At 41.3% G+C, this 22610-nt stretch overlaps 1 protein-coding gene across 5 annotated transcripts in view; it reads right to left on the reverse strand.

Moving 5' to 3' along the window:
- Positions 1 to 612: 612 nt before the first annotated feature.
- Positions 613 to 22610, reverse strand: part of MSANTD3 (Myb/SANT DNA binding domain containing 3) — a 41291-nt gene continuing 19293 nt past the window's right edge. For all 5 annotated transcript variants that reach the window (XM_067743808.1, XM_067743810.1, XM_067743812.1 and 2 more), the window contains 2 exons: positions 14501 to 14951; positions 613 to 6230 (listed from right to left, as the gene is read on the reverse strand). In XM_067743808.1, coding sequence (XP_067599909.1) covers positions 5821 to 6230; positions 14501 to 14918 — 828 coding nt within the window. In that variant the 5' untranslated portion in view covers positions 14919 to 14951 and the 3' untranslated portion in view covers positions 613 to 5820. The remainder of the gene's footprint in view (positions 6231 to 14500; positions 14952 to 22610) is intronic.

The following is a 22610-nucleotide window of genomic DNA, read 5'->3' on the forward strand; positions in this document are numbered from 1 at the left end:
GACCAGAACCTAATTAAATCTCTTAGCAGTTATCGGGAGTTAAGAAAGGGAGCCCAAGTTTATGCCTAGAGAACCCCCTACTCTGATGAATACACATGGTGAGTCTTTTCCCCCCACACTAGAGGTGCTGTGAGAATATTTTGCAAGTGGAACTGGAGCTGCGATCCCCTCACTCAGAAGTAGCAGGATCCCCATTCTGTCCACTCTAATCAGTGTCAACAGTGAAAAAACCTTCACGCACAATCTGGGCATCTGGATAATGTAGAAATGGAAGTTTTCCACCCAATGTTGACAAACTGCACTGTTAGGTTAATAATCAGCTTGCAAACCCTATTATACTGGGTAATAAAGGTTCAATAGATAATGTTCTTTAAAAATCTTACATAAATCACTCTTCTATAATCAAATATCATTCTAAATGAACCAAAGGGCTGTTTAAGGAAATACTATGTTGAAAACTTTCACACACACCAAGAAATCACTCTTGTGTCTGTTATGGACGTTTTCTGTACTGGGTGTTCCTAAACCGTGGTATCCATGGGGTACTTCCCCTACAGAGCAGCATCTCTGCAGGGGGGCATCCACATCACAATGACAACAATAATATTAAAATGCTTTACATCACTCTTTATTTCAAAAGTGCTTTACTAACATAGACTAATCTTTACAACATTCAAGGGAGGTAGATAAGTATTACACCACTTTCACAGATGGAAAAACTGAGGCAGAGATTAGTAAGTTGTATTGAAGGGCATAATATACGGCGCAATTAGAAAAGAATTTGTCGCAGACATGAATCACTGGTGACCTTTTCCGTGACTTCTGGGTCCCACCAACACAAAAGTAGCGGATGCAGCAGGGAAGCAGATGGTCGATATTTTGTCTAGTCCAAGGCTACACTTCACCTTATTGATACCACATGTTGAATATGCTGGTTTTGGGCAAGTATCTCCCTTACACACATTCTCACATGACTCCAACTGTAAAAGGGGGGACAGTGAAAACTGCTGTGGGTGCAGAAGGAGGGGTTGGAGAAACAGGGCTGGGAAGGCAGAAGATAGAAAAGGGCAAGGAAGAACAAAAGGACCAGCTGGGAAGCAGCCCAACAGAAATGAAAGCCACAGCAGAAAAGAAGTGTCATTCCATTTGAACAGCTCAGACATCCAGAGATACTATTAAAAGGGTAATTCTTAGCAATGACATTACAGAGCCACTCTTCTTGGCTTTGCCAAATATAATTATCAGGTCCTTCTGACATTCCCAGGAGGCAGAACCATTCCTTTCCCCTGGTCCAGACCAAGTGTTGATGTAATTGACCTGACACTGCAGAAGCTGTTGACAACTCAAATGCACTGCCCCACCATACCTCTCTTCTTCTGTTCTCTTTCTTCTTAAAAAAAAAAAAGCCAATGCATTTTAAGATTCTCCCTGAAAAGTTCCTAAAATATTTGCTAATTTTTAATGCATTAATAAGGTAGGATTCTATGTTTGATTTTTGGAAACAGACTGTAATAGGGATACATGGGAATTAACATCCCCTCTCAGCCAGTGTACCTTTACACAACATGGGACACTTAAAAAATACCCTGAAATTTGTGGATGCCAGCTAGAAAAGAATTGAAGCTCAAGATAAAGAAATCCAGTTGAGGGACTTTCCTGGTGGTCCAGTAGGTAAGATTCCACACTCCCAATGCAGGGGCCTGGGTTCGATCCCTCGTCGGGGAAGTAGATCCCACATGCATGCCGCAACTAAGAAGCCCGCGTGCCACAAGTAAAAAAAAATAAAAATAAAAAATAAGATCCCGCATGTTGCAATTTGCAATTAAGACCTGGCACAGCGCAGCCAAAATAAATTAAATAAATAAATATTTAAAAAAATAAAAAAAGACATCCCGTTGACCCTTGAACAACATGGGTTTCAACTGTGCTGGTCCACTTATACTCAGATTTTTTTTTCAATAAATGGGTACTACAGCACACCATCCGCAGTTGATTGAATCCCCAGATGCAGAACTGCAGATACAGAGGCCTGAATGTAAAGTTATAAGCGGATTTTCCACAGCTGGGGGTGGTGGGCACCCCTAGCCCCCTGGTTGTTAAGCATCAACTATAGTCTTTCCTGCTCTTTCAAGTGTGAAGCCATTATAAGAGATGGTGACTGATGCACCACCAGCTGCACTGGAGGTACTGATGGCAGAGGGAGCACCAAATTGAGTCGAGGGACAAGGACCCAGCAGGGAGGGGTTAAAACGTCAGATGAACAGGTGCAAGAGGCAGCACAGGAGGCTGAAGAGGCAGAAGCCAGAGCAAAGAGGTGACAGCCGAAGAGGAGACGGGAGGAGGTGCTGGTGTTTGAGGCTGAGTGGGTGGGAACAACTGCACTAGTTCATGTCTAGGCCTCTCCTAGGACACGTCAGCCAGAAATGCATCCGTTCTTTATTTCAATCAGCATCATTCTTTCCGGCATCTAGCTTTAAAACTTTACCCATCCCTTCCAACAAAAGCAATGTGCTGCCAAGACTGACTGATTCCACTTCAGCAACGCCCTTCACATTGGTCTCCCTCGTTTTTTACTAGGTGCTCCTATCATCTCATCGTAACCAAACCCTCCTACCTCATCTCCTGAACTCCAGTCTTCTCTAAACTCAATTCCATCTTCTAATCTTCCTCCTGGAGCACAGTTTTGATCATGTTACTGCCTAATTTGGATATTCTCCCATGTCCTCCCAATTATGTGTCTCACCATCTTGAACCTTCAACAGGACCTTGCATCTAGTGAAGTTCCTCTCCTTTCTGAATCTGCACCTACCAAAATACCAACTCTAAAGATTTAGCTCAAATGCCACCTCCTCCAGGCTTTCCTTCAAGCTTCTTCACTCTCTGCTAGGCTTCAAATCCTTTAGAAGACGTGCCTGATCAAGTACATGATAGCTGTATACAAGTCTTATGTCCCCTACTGGGCTGTGTCCATTATTTGGCAGGTCAGGGGATGATGAACTGTGTCTTAGTATTTATCGGTCAATTCTCTACAGCATCTACCAAGAAATGATTATTGCATTTCCACCTCAGGTAAGGAACTACTCAAAAGTGGAATGAATTGGGATGTACCTGTTCATGAGTGGAGGCATTACAAGTATCCTGTAGATGTGATCTGGCTCTCGGGGTAAAGCAAATCCACGATATAGCTTTGAGGGATGGGGTGGGGGAAGGCAGGTGGGCCTATTTGTTTTTGAGTCGAGAGACCTAGGACTGAGGTTCTGCTTTGCTGTTCACTAGGTTTCATCCTGGTGCAGGCGGTTCTTCTCTGAGCATCATTTCCTCACTTCTGCAGGACTTCACAGGACTAAGGACCAAATGAGACACATTTGTGAACTCTACACCAGTGGTTCTCAATCCCAACTGGGCATCATCACTCCCTGTAAAGCTTCCAAAAAATATAGAGGACCAGGCCTCAATCCAGGTAAACTGAATGAGAATCCCCTGGGAGTGGGACCCAGCGGGACTAATTTTTTATAAAATACTGTTTCTAATGCATACTCAAGGTTGAAAACTGTTATAAACTCGTAAATACCATTAACAGTAGAACAAGGTGCTTTAGCCTGCTGGTTTAATTATCCTTTATTTGTTCAGTTAGGAATTAGTTCGATGCTTTTATAGTTCCATTATGTGCGTGAGCATTTTTTGTGCTGTTCTACATTGTTATTTGTGTGATTAGGTGGTAAATTCTGAGAGAGGAATAATATCCGGCACAATGCTGTACACAAAAGTATACCTAACCTAATGGGTTTTTTTTTTTTTTTGAGAACAGGTAAAAGGTTCACTGGGTCCTCTAAAACCTTGCTACACAGAATTGTGGTGACCAGACAAGCAGAACTGGCATAACCTGGGAGCTTGTGAGAAATGCACAATCTCAGGCCCCCCCACCAGAATCTGCATATTAAGGAGATTTCCAGATGGCTCAATAGGTGAAGCAAAGGCAAACTTTTCTCAGTCCATATCATCTGTGTTGAGGACCTGCCACTCTCTGCCCTAATGTCTCCCATAAATAGGTTACGCTTGGGACTTTTTCCAGATGCTGCTTCTCTAAAGGGTCCATTTGGTAAAAACTAAATTAAGAACACAAATCCTTACAAAAGCATCCTTCCTTTGAAAGAAGACTAGTCTTCACAGGGTTCCTTCAAATAACCAGTTCCTCTAAGATATTTAAAATATGATCAGTGTGTAAAATAAATTGATATCCACTTAAGTTTTATGCAGTGCATATATTAGTATATTAGTATATACAGACCCCAGGACCCAAATTCCAAAATTATGAAAGGAAGGAAGCTTAGCCACTGCAGTAACCTCTCCCTGTTGACCCGCGTCCTCCGGACAATCATGATGTTAGCAGTACTCATCCAAGACTGTGCAGATCAAATCACAGTCAAGGAGCTGTAGCAGATTCTAACCATCACCTAGACCAACTCTCCTGTTCTATAGACGGGAAACACCAGGGCCAAAGACTAAATGGAGTAACTTAAGGTCACACAGCACTTGAGACAGAGCCAAGCTCAGAATTCAAGCCCTGACTCCTCGTCCTACACTCCCTATATAGCCTCTGTCACACACACTCCTCCTTCCCCACCACATGGCCTTGAACTTTCATTCTCAGAAATTGCTGACCTGCCTTGGCACTTAACTGTCACTTTGCTTCTTCCAGCTACTGTTATGCCCAACTCCCAAGGCTGTTTTTCACACTAGGCTACAGGAGAAGTTATATCACAGCTCAGTCAAAATATCCATTTATCAATCCACGTTTCCAAATATATTGGTAATGGATTCTGCAAAAGCTCAATACTAACTGCATACTCTGCAGACTACGTAGCATCACTATTAGCTAGCACCAGGAGCATGGCGAGGGAAGGGCCTTGCCTTAGGTGGCTAAAGATTAAAAACAAGGGCAACCATTTACTCAGTAGTACAAAGTCGGTAGGAAACTACAGCAGGAAGGCAAAAACTGTAGCACAGTGGGGGCGGGCAGCACCTTTCAAAAACATACACAGTGTGACTATAAAATCACAAGTCTTGTCTTTTAATAAAACAAGCAGGACAGAATGTAGAGCTCTAAACGAACGTTTCTCCCTCAAAGTAGTCACATCCTTAGTTCCAACAAAGCTACACCTGCTGGAGACATTATTTGGAACTCCTCTTTGGGGAAAGGAAGGACTTAAAAGGCAGCCTATGAGCCACATTAGAAAAGAGCCTTCCATTATGTTCGGCTGTTTAAAAACAGAAACTCCACACTCCAAAGATGACATTGAAAAAATGAAAAGTGTGCTGTAGCTCTTGTGGAGGCTCCGAAAGACCTCTAGCAAATTCTCAGCGACAGCATCACCACTGGAGAAACGTGTGTCCTCCCAGGACAGCCACTTTCAATGGGAGGGCATTCATTTGGATAGACAAGGTCTGACGTCTATTTAAAAAAAAAAAAAAAAAACCCACAAAACCCAGCCACACTCCTTTATAGTCACACTTGCATTTGATTAAAAAAATACAACAACAACACTCACACATGGTTCTTGTATGAATTCTAATTAAGAGACATTACATTCAGAATGATAGCACTCATAGTGATAATTTTCAGAAGACTCGAACAGCTTCTTTGCCACTTCAGGGGTACATAGGGTGCAGCTGTTTACCTGAATGTATTCTTAAATAAGTGACTACTACCACTCTCATCTTCCTAGTTGTAGCTCTGTGACAGGCTACCGACCGCAAGTTCGTGTTCCAGGCCTTCTTTGCCAACACAGATTAATTACAAGGGAGCCACACCCCACCGTCTTAGGGTGAATTGGGAAAGGGCCGGTTAAATGAGGAAACAGGCCATTCCTTGGTAAAAGTTTGCAGTTTTCTTTCCCAATACATCTTCTTTTTATTGAGAACTTCCATTCTTATCCTGTGTTCCTCCTCTGCCATCTCACACTCTCGCTCTAGCTGCTGGATTTTGGCCACATGCACCTCATTCATCTGTATCAGCTGCAGTTGTAAGATGGACATTTGTTGATGGTGTTCTTCCTCATGCATCTTTTTTAAAGCACCTTCCTGAGAGGTTTTGCTCCTGTAGTTTTTATTGGCTGTTATTCTGACAGCTGAACACGAGGGTTCAGGTTGGGAGGTCCCCTCACATACTGGGAAATGTATGAACTCTTTCTCATCATCGCACAGTTCTCTATTTGAAACAGCAAATGATTCTGAAAAACAGTAGCAGAAAACATGTTCAAAGATTTTACAGGCAGAGAGTAAATCAATCCTATTTCAAATGACAGGGTCCCCCACGACAGGATGATCTGAAGTAGCATCTGCTCTGGTCTGCATGTTCACAGGTACCCCTGCCCCACCTGACTTCTCAAAAACCCATAAATCGAGAGCAATTTTCCCTGAAGAAGTAACGATAAAGGGTTTCATTATGTCATTTCTGGCACTTCGAACTACGGGAACAGTGGTCAGAGATTGTGCTTATCAAGAATTGGAGACCTGGTTATGTGGATATAAATCCTAACATGACACGTGCATGACTCCCAGTGAGCAGAAGACCACAGTGTGAGGCCAGCAGTGGGTTTTCAGATTAAGTTCTCCCTCAGTCTCTCTCCCTCTCTGACTCTCATTCAGCCACGAACACTGAAGTTCAGTCTCCACAAGGGCACATTTGCTGTGGGTCCTGGTCACAGGTCTTAACCCTTACCCAGAATAGCCATCTTAACAAAGGTTCTTCCTTGAAAGATGAGCCTACACTCCCTGGTTTAACTTCCTCAGACTTCTCTTCAGTCTCCTACATCTGGCTGTTGCCTCAAGCACTGCCATCTGGGGGTCAATATTCAGATCCCAAAGACACTTTCTAACGTCCCTCGTATGTAACTTCTCCCTAGCACTTGACAATCCTTCTTGACATTTCTTTCCTCCATTAGCTTCTGAACCACTGGTCTCTCCTAAGTTTTCTACAGCCTCCTCTCTGATTGCTCTTTAAGTCTCCTGTCAGGACTCACACTTAAATGTTCCCCTGGGGTTCCTATCTTCGGCTCTGTTTCCAATCCACCCTAAGTACCCTCTTAATCTGGTTCCGACCTTCCTTTATCTTCCTTGTCTTACTCTTCAAAATACCCTGTGTACCCTCCAATCCTACCACAATCTTTATTTTCTCCCATAATTCTGTCTCACTGCTCCTTCAGTTAAAGTTGGGCTCACTATTTGTCCCGACTCCCTTACGCAAACACACACTCTTACTCCAGTTTCCCCTTTCAACCTCCCTCCTAACCCCTACTTCATTCAGGATCAATGCCACTTGCTGTGAAACCTCAGCCCTCTTCTTTCTCTGTACCTACTCTTCTGTTACAGCACTTAACACATTCTAGTATGGTTTGGGGACCATGCCTTAACCTTTTCTTTTATCCTTGGGCACCAATTATTTTGCTTGGTACCTAGTGGATGCCTAGTGAATATTTACGGGCTGAAGCTTTGAACAAAAGGGGAAAAGAGCTTCTGGATATAAAAGGATGCCACATTTGGTGGCACCATGTTTGCACTAGTATTTTTATTGGGCAATGATACAAGTATCAATTAGGAAGTTTCAATAAGGAAACCATTAACCCCACTAACCCATGGAGTCTTCTAGCTGTGACTCCAATGCCTTCTTGGGAAGCTTTATATTTCCAATGATGAGAATCCTCTCCTTGGAGAAAAATAATATCAATTTATTAACAGAGTTGATTACATCCACTCCATTATTGCAGAAGATGGGGTGCTGGGAATGTTAATGGCTACTGGGGGAAACCTAACTCATAATAGTCTGTTAATAAAAGGAAAATGGCTACTGTTTATTTAGATTATTTCACTCCAAGGGGTTAGGTAACAACCATAACTAGTCCCTAATTAAGATAAAAGAAAAGGTAAAAACCTTACTTTTGAAAGAGGAGGTTAAAAGGACTTCTCTGTCATCCAGAGATAATGAAAATGTCTCCCTAGGAATCTTTCCCAAATCCAGCGGCTATAGCCTCAATTAGATGTCCTTCCTTCATGCTCCCACTGGTTCCTAAGCCTACCTCTGGCAGAGCACTTGTTAAAACTGGCGGCTTAACTACCTCCCCTTCAGGTCTCTGATTACTTTGAAGACAGAGACTGCCTCTAGTTCATCCTCCTGGAGGACCCAGAACAGGGCCTGACACACTGCTAGGCATATAAGAAACGTGTGCAGGATGAATTGGCTGCAGTAGGTCACATCCCTCTCAACACAGCACAACTGTGTAGAAAGAACAGTGTTCTGAGTGGAGAGGTGAGGCACAGGACAAAGGAACAGGGAAGGCTTGGCACTGAGAATAGGATCCCTCAGATGGGATCAGATGCAAAGAGGATTACCTCATCCGTTTCCTTTCTAGTCTCAGATCTGAAACTTCTTCAAAGAAGACTGGACACAGTAGACGTTTTTTGGTACCTTTAGCCTCTTTTCTCTTTGATTTCATTCCAGAGGATAGTTCTGAATACTCCTCTGAGCCTTTAAAGTTCATGCCCTGATGATGCTACTCATCTCTCCCAATTGCCAAACGCTCATTTTTATCTCAGTAATTCTTGGCTTTAGGAGCCTTTTGATGATGGTGATGGTGATGGTGATGACGATGACGACAGCAGCTACCATTTTCTGAGTAGCTAGCTAGGCATTAGGCTAGTGCTTTGCAGCATTACTTCATTTAATCCTTACAGCAACCCTCTGAGGGAGGTATTAGTATAGAAAACCAAACACAACATCTAAAGTCATTTGGCTAGTTCAAAGAACCAGGACTCCAGTCCAGGTCTGCACAACTACAAAATCCAAGCTCAGCTACTACAGCACCTAGCCTCTCACTGTGTCACTTGCTCAGCTGATCACTTGTGTGTCTTAAAAGGCAATCTCCAAGTTGTATCAACTACAAAACCATCTATTATTAAGAATATGGGTGTATATCCTAAATTCTGATCTCCAAATTTCTCTCTCGAGTTGTGAACGTGAAGACAGCATGTTTATGTCCAGGAGCAGAGAAATGACTCTACTTTAAAACTAATTTTTTTAGTTTAAATGTGTGCTAACAAATGCATTTTAAATTTAAAAAGCCAGGCCTCTTAAGACTCTGGCAGAAGCTGGGGCTTAAAACTAGAGAAGCTCAATGGAGTAATTAACTTTCACACACATAGTAGCTCCAATGAATGGAAGCTAGTGTTCAGATGGGGAGAATCTCCTCTTAATCAGAGAAAGACTATCCTGGGCATGGCAACCTGCTGCAAACACACACCAGGTAATCTCTCTCCCAGGTAAAACAAAGCCACCTGAAGTAGAAAACAATTCAATCTTGTGCAAAATGGATAGGAAGGCCTGAAAGCTTTCCTGGGAGCAGAGAACACAGTCAAGGGGGTATTCTTCCACTTGGGCAATTTGAGTACGTTTAAGCTCATCGGGAAAACCTACTAAGGCAGTAAAAGGATGGGAAGGAAACTGTGTACAGGCCAAAGCTCAGCTCTTCTTAGCAGAACAAAGTAAACAGGACGGACTGGGAACACGGATAAATAAGATGTGGGGGATGCATACTACGGAATATTATCCATCAACGAAAAGAAACAAATTAGACTTACACACTGCAATGGGAATAGATATTTAAAACATTCTAAGTGAAAAGCAGCAAAAGGAAAAGGAAGGTATCTACTGCACAATTTTTAATCCATGTAAATTTAAAATATAGGCACACACGACGCCAACGCATGCTTTCAAGAACATGTGAGAGAATACACAAGCACCTTAGAATGATTAAGGTGCAGAAGAAAAGAATGAAAGTGGTGAATGGGGATAGAAAAGTAATAAATGTGTAAGTAACACACAAAAAAAGGGCTTTTCCAGACCAATGATGCTAGTGTGCCTGACTGGAAATATGTCAGTCCCCTCTACTGGAGTTCCCACCCCAAAAGAATAGGATTGGTCTAAACAGTGATAATAATGGAAATTATTAAGAAATGTTTGCATTATTTAATATAGCTTTGCATACCTATGTCTGTGTTACTGGATTATAGCTTTATAGTAGAGAAATAATAGCATATGAATTAAGTGTAAGTTCTCTCAAGATATTTGAGTACTACTGAAAGCTTAGTTTTCCTAAGTGTATTTGACATTTGGCCATCCTTCCCTCCCGACCACCCCTAGCAAATTTTGTTGGCTCCCTTAGTTTGTTCTGCAAACCTCTTCCCCAACGATAATGGAAGATAAGTGTCAAAGGCAAATTATCACAGATCATAAATCTACAGGGTATAAATTGTTTTAATATATTTAAAGGGAAAATACTGGTTTTTTTACAAATACATTCCTAAGTGTTAAATTTTAAGACTACTGTGTTCAACTACAGATGTACATTTCGAGCAAGTCATTGACAAAGCTAAGAATATGCATGCAGGGGATGGTGATCAAGATGACACAGCTGTTTTTGATAATTGGAATTTTGTATTTAGAGGTTACATTTTGTCAGCTTATGAATGGGCAGCTCTTGGAGAGGTCACAGGGTCCCCTTCTGGCCTGTTAATTCAATACCACTGGCCTCACGAGTCCCTGTTAGTCGTTAGCTTGCTTTTGAATTACTTTGGCCACAAGTTCTGAGACAATGCTGTGTAAAACAGGAAGGGGCCGTCCTGAAGGGTGTTATTTGTGAAAAGAACTTGCTGAGTGCCTTCACCAGAGGCAGTAGAGTCTGCAGGTGAACCACAATAAATGGGGATAATTTTGCACGGCACAGACATTACGGTAGCTGTCTTTATGATAGGAACTGATTCCTTGAACGTATAATTGAACTCTAAAATGAACTATGCCTCTATGCAGGTTTAATGAAATTTCTGAGGTTGCTGAAATTTGTATATTTGTTTTCCTTTTCCAGTGCAAAATCTGCTGGTGAGGGGAAATATCTGACTGGTTTTATTATGGTTTATACATGAATAAATGGGATATTTAGTTCTGTACATAAATCTACAGTGAGTACATACACTGGAATGAGAGATAATCATATTAGACCAAATCATCAGATCAAAAGACAAAGACATACTTTTCAGGCTTGAAAGTTCAAAGCTGACATTGACCTCTTGAAGGCCAGTTTTCCAACCATTTGCTGCCCTGGCTCAACCCTCCACCCCACTCTCAAATCCACATTTGCAGCTGGGTTCCCCTCCCTTCCTCACTGCTGGGGATTGTGACAGCAAATTTAGTTCACCCATCCGTGGCATGGTCTGCAAAACTAACTCAAACCCAACTCCTTCGTTTTACAGAAGGGGAAACTGAGGCTCAGAGGGCATTTTAAAATAGTGTTTGTTCACTATCTTGAGACTCAATGTGGAATTTTTAAGCACCTTATTTTAAGTCATTCATTATTGGGAAAATCAAACCCCTGTTACAAAGGAGAGAAGCCAAATAGGTTCAAATGAAGAAGCACTTGGAATTTCTGGATTTTACTGTGTATTTGGCATACACCACGCAACAGGCCCTCTGTTATCACTGGGACATAACCAGACCCGGATACCTTAAGGTCTAACAGCCTGAAGGGCATAGAACATTAGATTATTGAAGAATCTGGAAAAAAAAAAAAAAAAAAGATGACACAGCTGAAGCCATCTCACACAAGAAACAGTTGGAGGGAGGCCTCTAGTGGAATCTGTCAGGCTCCTTCCTGTTTAACAAGCTCCAACAAATCTTTCAGCACCTAATTCTGTCACAGGCATTCTGTAAGGTGTTTGGACAGAGCTGGCCAATAGAAACATAATACGAGATACATATGTAATTAAAATTTTTTCTCATAGGCACATTAAAGAAGTAAAAAGAGGTAAAATTAATCTTAGTAATATATTTTTGATCCAATATATCTAAAGTATTATCATTTCAACATTTAATCAAAATAAACATTATTAGTAAGGTATTTTATTGACACTCCTTTTTGGTACTAAATCTTTGAGATACAGTGTGTACATTTATAGCACATCTCAATTCAGTCTCCCCGCATTTCAAGTGCTTACCAGCCTCATGTGGCTTGTAGCTACTGTACTGGACAGCACAGTAGAGACAGAGAGATAGTAGAGACAAAGTTAGTAGAGATAATAACTGAACACACACACACACACACACACACACACACACACACACACACACACAGAGTCCATGTGTCAAAATACACACAGTGGAATGTGAGCCATAACCCTACAGCAGGTTTTCAACCTCTTCCCCAGAAAGACCCAGAAGGGATGATTAACAATTCCAGCTTTCTTTTTCTTTCTTAAAACTAAGTTGAAATGCAAAATGAGTGAGGTAACCTCAAAGCTGTTTAAATGTATGGAAAGCGTTCCAGTACCTTAACTACTAGAGTTTACAGATACTTTGGACACAGTTCCCAACTGACAAAGCAGCATGTTCTCCACCGCCCTCCACATTTGACCTGGAAACAGGAACCAGGCAGCATATGGCTGTACTTTAATTATCACCAACAAAGAGAAGTCTCATGTGTCATATATGTACAAACATCCAATTTAAAATAAATCTCTTTTACAAGTGAGTCTCTAGCAAATGTCACTACAGCAAGGACACTGAGAATCCATATTTATTGCTTTCTTGGAAATTTAGAAATTGTTTTTATGAGTAAATGAACTACATTCTTTCCTCTAAAAAGCAAGAGAAATTTAGAAATTGTTTTTATGAGTAAATGAACTACACTCTTTCCTCTAAAAAGCAAGAGAAAAAAAATCTGTGGAATGGACTTTCTAGATCCTACCCTAGAATTTGAAAATGGGGAAATAAGACTGTCCCGTTAAAATAAGTCTATGAAATCAATACACAATCATCCAGATCACAGATTTGCGAAGTAAACTGCATGCAGTCCACACCAGCATCTTCCTCAGCAACATCTCCCAGGGAATATGAGCAATTTGAAAAGCAGCCCTTGCTGATTCACCTCCCTCCCTCCCCTAGCACCATTCCTTTCACTGCCTCACAGACACGCAATCGCTCCAAGGCCAGCATAATGGAGAGGAACAGCCTGAAGCTATAAACATCTCCAAAGCAAGGACACTCAATTAGCAGCGGGCCCCCTCCACCACAGAAGCAGCAACAAGGAGGAGTGAGAGAGAGCTGGCAGTGTCCATATCAACACCCTCTTCTGGGAGCTGCCCTGGCTAGGGAGCTCAAGAATCATAACTCAGACACAGGGTTCCTACCCTGAGAAACAATACATGAGTTTCTTGACATTCACCACTATGGTTGCCCAACTGGCTCCCTAGACTTAACCTTGGCCAAATGATCAGAAAACAAACATTTGATCATAATTTAGCTTCCCAGGATGGTCTGCCGACGGGAAAAAAAAAAGTGCTAATCAAAAACATGTATTCTGTTCACTTGGTTATTATATTTTCCACTCTATATGGATAACATTCTTGGTTTTAGACAATTTCTTATGACTTTTAATTAACCAGTCCCTCAGAGCTCAATTTACTCTGGGGACACTAATAAGTGAATTTCTCATCCTGCAAGCCAAGAATCGGATTTTCCTAGGCAAATGCTTGCTTCCTGGGTCCTTGGAGCACCTTATGAACAGCCCTCTGGCCTTCCCAGAAATCTTCCTCTGCTTCAAGTATATTTTCTGCAAACTGCAATCTTTATATAAACTGGTCATTCCTATCTTAAAAGAGGCAGGAATTACTGGCAATTTATCTATATGCATCCTCACCCTGCCCTTGCCTGGAGACATTTCAATAAGCCCCTTAAATTCCAACTTTTTAAAGCCATGACACACTATCGCTACAGCCTTGATTATATGACATTCTTTTCCTTCCCCAAGAATTATGTATGACATTTTTCTCTTTTCGGTGGAAGTATATTAAAACTAAAATGATTTTTTTCCATTATTTCTCAAGTTTCCTAGAGTGCACAAACCAAAACTACAGATCACAATTTTATAATGGGTAGAAATGCTGGTTTTTAATCTGGGTGACTGCTAAATAGGTGTTTGCTATATTAGTCTCTGTACTTTTCCTAAGTTTGAAATAGTTCACTTTCTTAATGTGGCATTTTGAGTAACTTAATGCAGAGCTTTGCACATAATAGGTCCTCAAAAACTATCTTTTGAAAAAAAAATACGATAGTGTGAATGAATATAAATCCTCCAGTTCTCTTTAATATATTTGAGATAGATTGAGATAAGCAACTAAGATATTTCATTAATAACTATATTAATGTAGCCCCTTATTTTTCCTTCTTAAGTAATAACAGAGATAAGTGAGATCTCTCTAAGAGAGACATGAGATAAGAGCTTCTGTTTTTATGTACGACTTGAATGTCCTATCTAATTGGGAAATTTTGTATTGAGAAAGTCGTTTGATATGAAAGTTTCTTTTTTATAAATTCCCTCAAAATGAAGGACTTGAAAATCGCAATGTCAAACAGGTACCCAAGGAGAACATGCAAGCGGGTGTCAGGCACCTATACCTTGGGTGGCGGCATCAGCATGGTACTCGGGCTCCTCCTCGGGAGGGCTCTGCAGGAAGTACAGCTGCTCGGGCAGCATGTTGGCGATCTTCTCCTTCCCCAGGACGTGGGTGCTCAGAAGGGGGCTGACGCTCCGTTTCACTTTCTCTCTCCTTTCATGGGCCATAATCTTTTTGGTCCGAGCCTTGATGTTCTCCCAGCACTTCTTCAGCTGTTTGAAATCCCGCAGCGACACGCTAGGCTGCGAGTTGTATTCATGGGCGAGCGCCTGCCAGGTACGCTGCTTGAGGGCAATAGTTCGCGCGTCGCTTTTCTTACACTCCAGCACATACTTGTACTTTTCTACTAAAGCCAGCAGGATGCTCTTTTCCAATTCTGAGAAGTATTTGGCAGGTTTTATGATTTCGTTGTTTTGCATTTTCCACTACGTTTCTCCTGGCTGTTAGCTATCCTGGAACAGGAAGTTTGAAACAATCAGTACCAACTCCAGCAATAAACAAGTCAGCGAATCACTCACGCTCTATCCCTGACTTGATTCCCTGGTCTGAAATACGGTACTTTCTTTTCCACTCATGTTGAATTGTGGTATTCTCAAGAAAACATTCAGAAGATTACAAGGAATGGGGTTTTAACTTAAAAGTAGATTTTCAGGTAGGACCTTTGCTGTAGGTCTTGACCATTTTGTGATTATCCGGTACAGGACAGCAAAAAAAAAGTTGAACATCTATGTGGAACTCTAATGTGTTCATTTATTTCTGCTTAATATTAAGGAACAGATAATTCCCCAAATTCATAATGTTAGGCAGCTTTTAAACTAAACAGGTCTCTCAAAGTTTTGTCACAGCTTAAGACAAGAGAAGCCACTGTGTGATCTAATACAACAGATAAAGTAAATACTACCAAAATTTCAGAATCATCCAGAAATCACCCCAGAAGATCTGACATTTCCATCACTATGTCTGTGACCTTTGTTAGGTCCATGCTCTTAGAAGAACCTCAGTTTCTTTATCTTAAAAATGAGGGCTTGGAGTCTGTGATCCTTAAGGTCTAAGGGCCACTTTTATTTTATTTTATTTATTTTTCTGTTTTTTAAACATCTTTATTGGAGTATAATTGCTTTACAACGGCAGGCCACTTTTAAAAGTGTACAGTTCTGTGTAAATAATTAATATAATTTCAGAAGTGCAAGGGCCTGGACACTTTAGAGCTTGAGTCCAGTGCCTCTCTTTTCTTTTTTTTTTTCTCCTGGACATTTCATATAAATGGAATAATTCAATATGAGGTCTTTTGTGACTTGTTTCTTTCACTTAGCATAAAGTTTTCAAGGTCTGTCTATGTTGTAGCATGTATCAATACTTCATTCCTTGTTATTACCAAATGGTATTCCATTTTATAGATGTAGCACAGTCTATATCCATTTACCAATTAATGGATTTTAAAAATTGAGATATAGTTGACATATAACATTACATTAGTTTCAGGTATACAACATAACGATTTCATTTATTTATATATATACATACACACATATGGAAACGATCACCACAATAAATGTAGTTAACATCCATCACCACACAGTTAAAATTTTTTTCTTTTAAGATCTATTCTCTTAGCAACTTTCAAATATACAATATAATACTATTAACTATAGTCGCCATGCTGTATATTACATCCCAGGACTTACTTACATTATAACTGGAAATTTGTACCTTTTAACCACCTTCACCCATTTTGCCCCCCCAAACTCCCCATCTCTTGCAACTACCAATCTGTTCTGTATCTATGAGTTCTTTTTCTTTTTCCTTCTTCTTCTTCCTTTTTTTTTTTTTTTTTTTAGATTCCACATACATGTGAGATCATACAGTATTTGTCTTTCTCTGTCTGACTTATTTCACTTAGCATAACACCCTAAGGTCCATCCCTGCTGTCGTATATGGCAGGCTATCCTTCTTTTTTGTGGTTTAATAATATTCCTTTGTGTACCTATATACCACATTTTCCTTATCCCTCTTTTCAACTGAGGGAACTAAACTAAGGGCCAGTAAGGTGAAATGGATTGTACAAGATCACAAAGATGGTGACTTCAGAAGTCAAGAACCTGGACTGCCCTGATAGTTTGGTAATCTTTTCTTTAAACACACCAAATAATAGCCATTTTTTAACACATATTCGTTTAAAGTCTTTGTTCACCTATTATAGTAAAAGTTACCAATTTTATATTATTTTAAAATTTTGAAATGACATTACATTTTCTCCCTTATCATTATTACAGTCTACGTACCTTTTTATATTTTTAATAGAAATTGTATATATTTAACATACATAGTGAAATAATCACTACAAATAAGCTAGTACTACAATTACATATCTCCTCACACAGTTACCTTTCATATGCTTCACGAGAGCGCCTAAAATCTAGTCTCATCATATTTCCAGTATTCAATACAATATTATTAGCTACAGTCATCACTCCTGTACACTAGATCTCTAGACTTATTCATCCTACATAACTGCACTTTGTACCATTTGACCAACATCTCCCCGTTTCTCCCACCCCCCCATCTCCAGCCCCCAGTAAGCACTGTTCTACCCTCTGCTTCTGTGAGTTTGAATAGCCTGGTATTCTTAGTATCATTTCACAACTATCTCTTGAGCTCTCACCTTGGGTGACTCCAAATTACTCAACCATGACTCCCTAGGTCATCTTGCCATTCTCCCCAGTGCTGAGCCAGCATCTTTCACACAATAAATGCTTAATAAATGTCCTATTCCACTGAACCTATGTGTGTTTTATGACTGCACAGTTTTCCACATCTTTTAATCACAGGAAACTTCCTACAAATTAATCTCTCAGTTACATTATGGCAAGAATGTTGCTGAGCAACAGAGAATGCAGCAATAAAGCAAGCGTTGCATGTCCCCTTCGTGGAAAGGGCCGACATGCCCAGTCCTCCTTACATTCTCTAAGCCTCTGATTTTTCAGAATAACAGGCAAGCATCAAGATACTGATGATATAGTCCATTTAAAACTGACCAACCGGGCTTTTCTGGTGGCGCAGTGGTTGGGAATCCGCCTGCCAATGCACGGACACAGGTTTGAGCCCTGGTCTGGGAGGATCCCACATACTGCGGAGCAATTGGGCCCATGCGCCACAACTGCTGGGCCCGCACTCTAGAGCCCGCGAGCCACAACTACTGAGGCCCATGTGCCTGGAGCCCGTGCTCTGCAATGGGAGAGGCCACCGCACCGCAACGAAGAGTAGCCCCTGCTTACCGCAACTGGAGAAGGCCCACACACAGCAACGAAGACCCAACACAGCCAAAAGTAAATAAATTAATTAATTAAAACAAAAGAAAACAAAAAAAACCTGACCAACCTGTATTGAAAGAATTAGAAACTAACTTGAAAGGAGTCCCACTGGCCAAAAATGGGACATTTGAACAAGGGTGATGGGTACACAAAGATTCATTAAATTATTCTCTTGATCTTTGTGCACACTTGAAAAGTTCCACAATACAAAGCTGGGGGGTGGGGGAGGCTGTGACTTTTAAATTTATGGTACACTGATTTAAAATCACACCATTACAAGTCAGCTCTTCACCTACTATGCCTGGGGAGGGGTTACTATTGTAAATAACTGAAATCTGTTAGATCTGAGGCTGGAGGGGACCCAGCCAGATCAGAGAGCCTTGAAATAGAGCCCAAGGAATGTGGGCTTTACATGGGGGCAACAGAGCCTGTTCAGGGTCCCCCACTATGTACAACCTCCTCCCAAAAGTTAAAGTTAGTGTGATCAGTGTCTCCAGATACAAGGTACCTCACATTCATCATGGACACATCAGTATCAGAAATCGAGAGATTTAGACAAGTCAAAGGTGGTTTGGCCCTCAGGTCTTGGGCAACGAGAAATGAGGGGGAATTTATCTTTGGAGATGTGTCCCTGTACCCCTAAATTATCAGGCCTACGCTTCAGTCATGTTGCTCTAATGTTCCTACAATGATCCAATCCAGGCCCCTTCTTCCCCAAAAGTCCAAAATTAATTTTTGCCTTCATCAATACTCCTATTTCCTATAAATCAGCGTTCCCAAACTGAAATTTATTAACACACCCTCCCTATAATATATCTCTTCTATATGATCTCTATCTGCCAAGATGACTACATTCAACTTTATATTCTATAGTTTTTATTATGAAATCAATAGGTATACTGAATGTTCTTAAACTACACAGCCCCTAGAGCAGATTCTGATCTGAAGCCCATCCCGATTCTTCTGCCCCTAGAAAATGTCTACCCACTCTTTTTAGGAATCACTGCTGGGGCTTCCCTGGTGGCGCAGTGGTTGAGAGTCCGCCTGCCGATGCAGGGGACACGGGTTCGTGCCCCGGTCCGGGAAGATCCCATATGCCGCGGAGCGGCTAGGCCCGTGAGCCATGGCAGCTGAGCCTGCGCGTCCGGAGCCTGTGCTCCGCAGCGGGAGAAGCCACAACAGTGAGAGGCCCGCGTACCGCAAAAAAAAAAAAAAAAAAAAAAAAAATCACTGTTATAAGGATTGGGAATCTGATTCACAAATGAAAATGGGATTGTTCCCTGTTTCATTCTATTAAAGGTAATGCTATTTTATACATTATATATTTTTTCTTTTTAAATAAATATTTTTTATATCCTTGATTATTTCAAGATAAATTCCCAGAAGAGGAATGGTTGCCACAAAATATAAAAACACTCAAGACTTTTGTTCCATCACCATCTGCCCTCCAGAAATGGTGTACTAATTGACATGCCCACTTCATTGACTTCTGTTGTTAACATTTTTTAAATCTATGCCAACTATGGAAGTGAAAAAATGTCCCTTCATTGTTTAGTGATATATGAATTGCAGCTCTCGGCAAATAAGCCATACTCTGCCTGCACAAAGTTCCTTTGATACTTAGTGGAAATGAAACTACATGGAATTAGTTCCAAGCAATTTAATAATTCTTCCTCACAGTGTGTGCAGTACCACTAACTGCCACCAGGTGGTGGTGGGCTGGGGGTTGTCTAAATTCATAAGGATCTTAACCTAAGTGTGGCCAGTTAAGTCTCTAATAAGAGCAATAATTACAATAGCAGATTTATTTATTTATTTATTTTTTGCGGTACGCAGGCCCCTCGCTGTTGTGGCCTCTCCCGTTGTGGAGCGCAGGCTCCGCGGCCATGGCTCACGGGCCCAGTGGCTCCGCGGCATGTGGGATCTTCCCGGACCGGGGCACAAACCCGTGGCCCCTGCATCGGCAGGCGGACTCTCAACCACTGTGCCACCAGGGAAGCCCCAGCAGATAATTTTTATTGAGCCTTTACTGTGAGTTTGACACAATACTAACTGCTTAATATGCACTATATCATTTAATCTTCCCAAAAATAGCCCCTGAGAGCATCATTTCTTACACTGTTAAAAAAAAAAAAAACCAACAACAAAAAAAACCCCACAAAGCTTTATGAAAGTATCAGAAATACCAGAAGAAATTATACAACTGCTCTCAAAAGCAAATACTCAGAATTACCAACACCTGGGGACCATTAATAGCCTATTAATTAAACTATTATTTAATCACTAGCTAAGTAAATCCAAGTTACCAATTTACTTTGCTTAATTTTGTAGAACAGCAGGCCTCCCTCGGCCATGTGGTTGCATCCTTCCGGGCTATAAAGGGATTCTGATGTGAGACAGTGTACCCCCCAAAGGTCCCCTGTGGATCCCCAACAGCCTCCTGAAGCAGGCTGTTTATCCCCACTAAACCAATTATTTTTCCTATTTCCTGGATCAGAAAAGTGAGGCTCCGTAACTTGCCGGTGATCACACAAATAGTAGCAGCGCTAGGGTTCAAACCCAGGTCTGACTCCAAGCCCAGGCTGCTCTCTGATCTGCTTAGCCCTCTTCTTTCAGACCTAGTGACAGCCTCTAGTGCTCCAGCTCAAATTACATATCAATTAGCAATCTGATTGTCAGCAGGGACAACCTAGGAAGAGCTGTGCCTGCTTCCGTCATCTCCATTTGTTGGCTCCTCCCCTCCCTTCCCCACTCCCATCACCTCCACCCTTCTAGGTCTCAAACCTAGGGTCCACAGCTCCCCACCCCAACCCAGATGCACCCCTCTCACTCTAACTAGGGTTCTGAAATAATTTCCACTGTTGATCTGCTAAGAATGTATGTTTGAAAAGTAACTGTAGCAATAACATGGAGCTTTAAAATGGTCCACTCCTCAAGGGGAACTGGATGCTGACAATCTGCTTGAGCACCTGACTGACAGTCCTAAGTAAACAAACACTTCCCAAAGAAAGAGATCTCCAAGAGAAGCTTGCTAATAGAAATGTCGAGGCTAGAAAGCACATTATAGCTTAAAACTGCTTAGGAACGTCCATAACTGGTTATAGATGACAACACAACAAGCCTTCTCTGCTACATTAGCCTTTATTAGAAACTTCCCTTCCCTTCTAGGGAACTCCAACTCCCCTCTGTACGGATCATCTTTTTTGGCTGCTGTTCTGCTAGACAGAGTGCTACCTGTTCTTATGCGTGGTTGTAGAACAACAAGCAGCCCAGAGACCCCACAGTGAGCCTCAGCAAGATTTAATGAATGAATGTATTTTGATTTAGTCATAAAACTGTCTACCATGCACAGAATGAGTATCGTACATGGTAAAACAATCAGTACACCAAAAAGCTGCATTAAAGTAAAAATGGTCAAATAAAATAGCAAAATCCAAATGCAATGGAAGTTCCTCTTGGGCTAAGCAAAGACCCATAGACAAGACTAAATAAAATAGCAGGATTCCAATACCATAAAAGAACAAAGAGGAAATAATCAGCACAATTCCCAAAACACTAACATTGACTAAACCACCGGAAGATTGTAATAAGTACATTTAATATGCACCTTAAAAATCCATCAGTTAGGGGACTGAATGTTTGTATCCTCCCCCCCAAAAAAAATCATTTGCTGCAACCCTAACTCCCAGGGTGACTGTATTTGGAGATTAGGCTTTTAAGGAAGGAAGTAAGATTAAATGTGGTCCTAAGGATGGGGCCCTGGTTCAAGAGGATTAGTGCCCTTAGAAGAAAAGACAACAGAGAGCTTGCCCCTCCCCGCACTAACCCCAGGGCTTACAAAGAGGCCATGTGAGCACACAGAGAGATGGCAGCCACCTACAAGCCAAGAGACGAGCCCTCAGAATGAAACCTACCTTGCCGGCACCTTGATCTGGACTTCTTAGCTTCCAGAACTGTGAGAAATAAATTTCTGTTGTTTAAGCCTCCCAGTCTGTGGTCTTTTATTATGGCAGGCCAAGCTGACTAACACATCACCTAATGATATTTTAAGTCCACCAAGGGTCAAACTAAGTCCTAAAATTTGAGCAAAGACCAGAGAAAGTTGGCCAGATTTTACTTCTACTGCTATTTGTAGAAAAGGGAGTTCTTTGAAGTCAACACTCAGGATGGGAACCATGACTACAAATCTGTGACACTGAGACCTCAGACAGATATTAGGATATTAATGCACTACTGCTCTTAAAGTGAAGTGAAATAACCAAGACAGTGGATGCAGAGAACCTGGGCTCAAATCCTGAATTCAGCACTCACCTAGCTGTGTGACTTTGGGCAAGTCAATTAACCTCTAATGCTTCCTCTGTAAAACAGGGTTAATACTCCCTACTCTGCTTTATTCTCTCTACACAACTATCCTGCAATGGGAGTAAAGAAGCACAGACTAGATCTTCAATAAATTTTAGTTCTTTGCACCCCTCTCACCCATACTGAACTGCTTCCAAAAGTAGAACAGTGGTCTAAATACAGCACATACTCAAATACTTATTGGCTCTTTTATTCATAGACATACAATTCAACAAATATGTAATGGACTCCTGCCAAAGGCTCAGTACTGTCCTAGAGTATGTGGGAGATACAAAGACAAGCTGAAGGAGCATTGGCACGCAGAAACTGACAACCAAAAGGAGAGGTACAATGAATGGACACCATAACAGAGGACAAAGCACCCTGGGTGCTCAGAAGAGAGAAGAGGTTAATTTGCACTCTTCATGAACAAGAAGACATTTGAGCTAGATCTTTAAG

This window comes from Pseudorca crassidens, chromosome 7, assembly GCF_039906515.1.
Source record: "Pseudorca crassidens isolate mPseCra1 chromosome 7, mPseCra1.hap1, whole genome shotgun sequence".
Lineage (NCBI taxonomy): Eukaryota > Metazoa > Chordata > Mammalia > Artiodactyla > Delphinidae > Pseudorca > Pseudorca crassidens.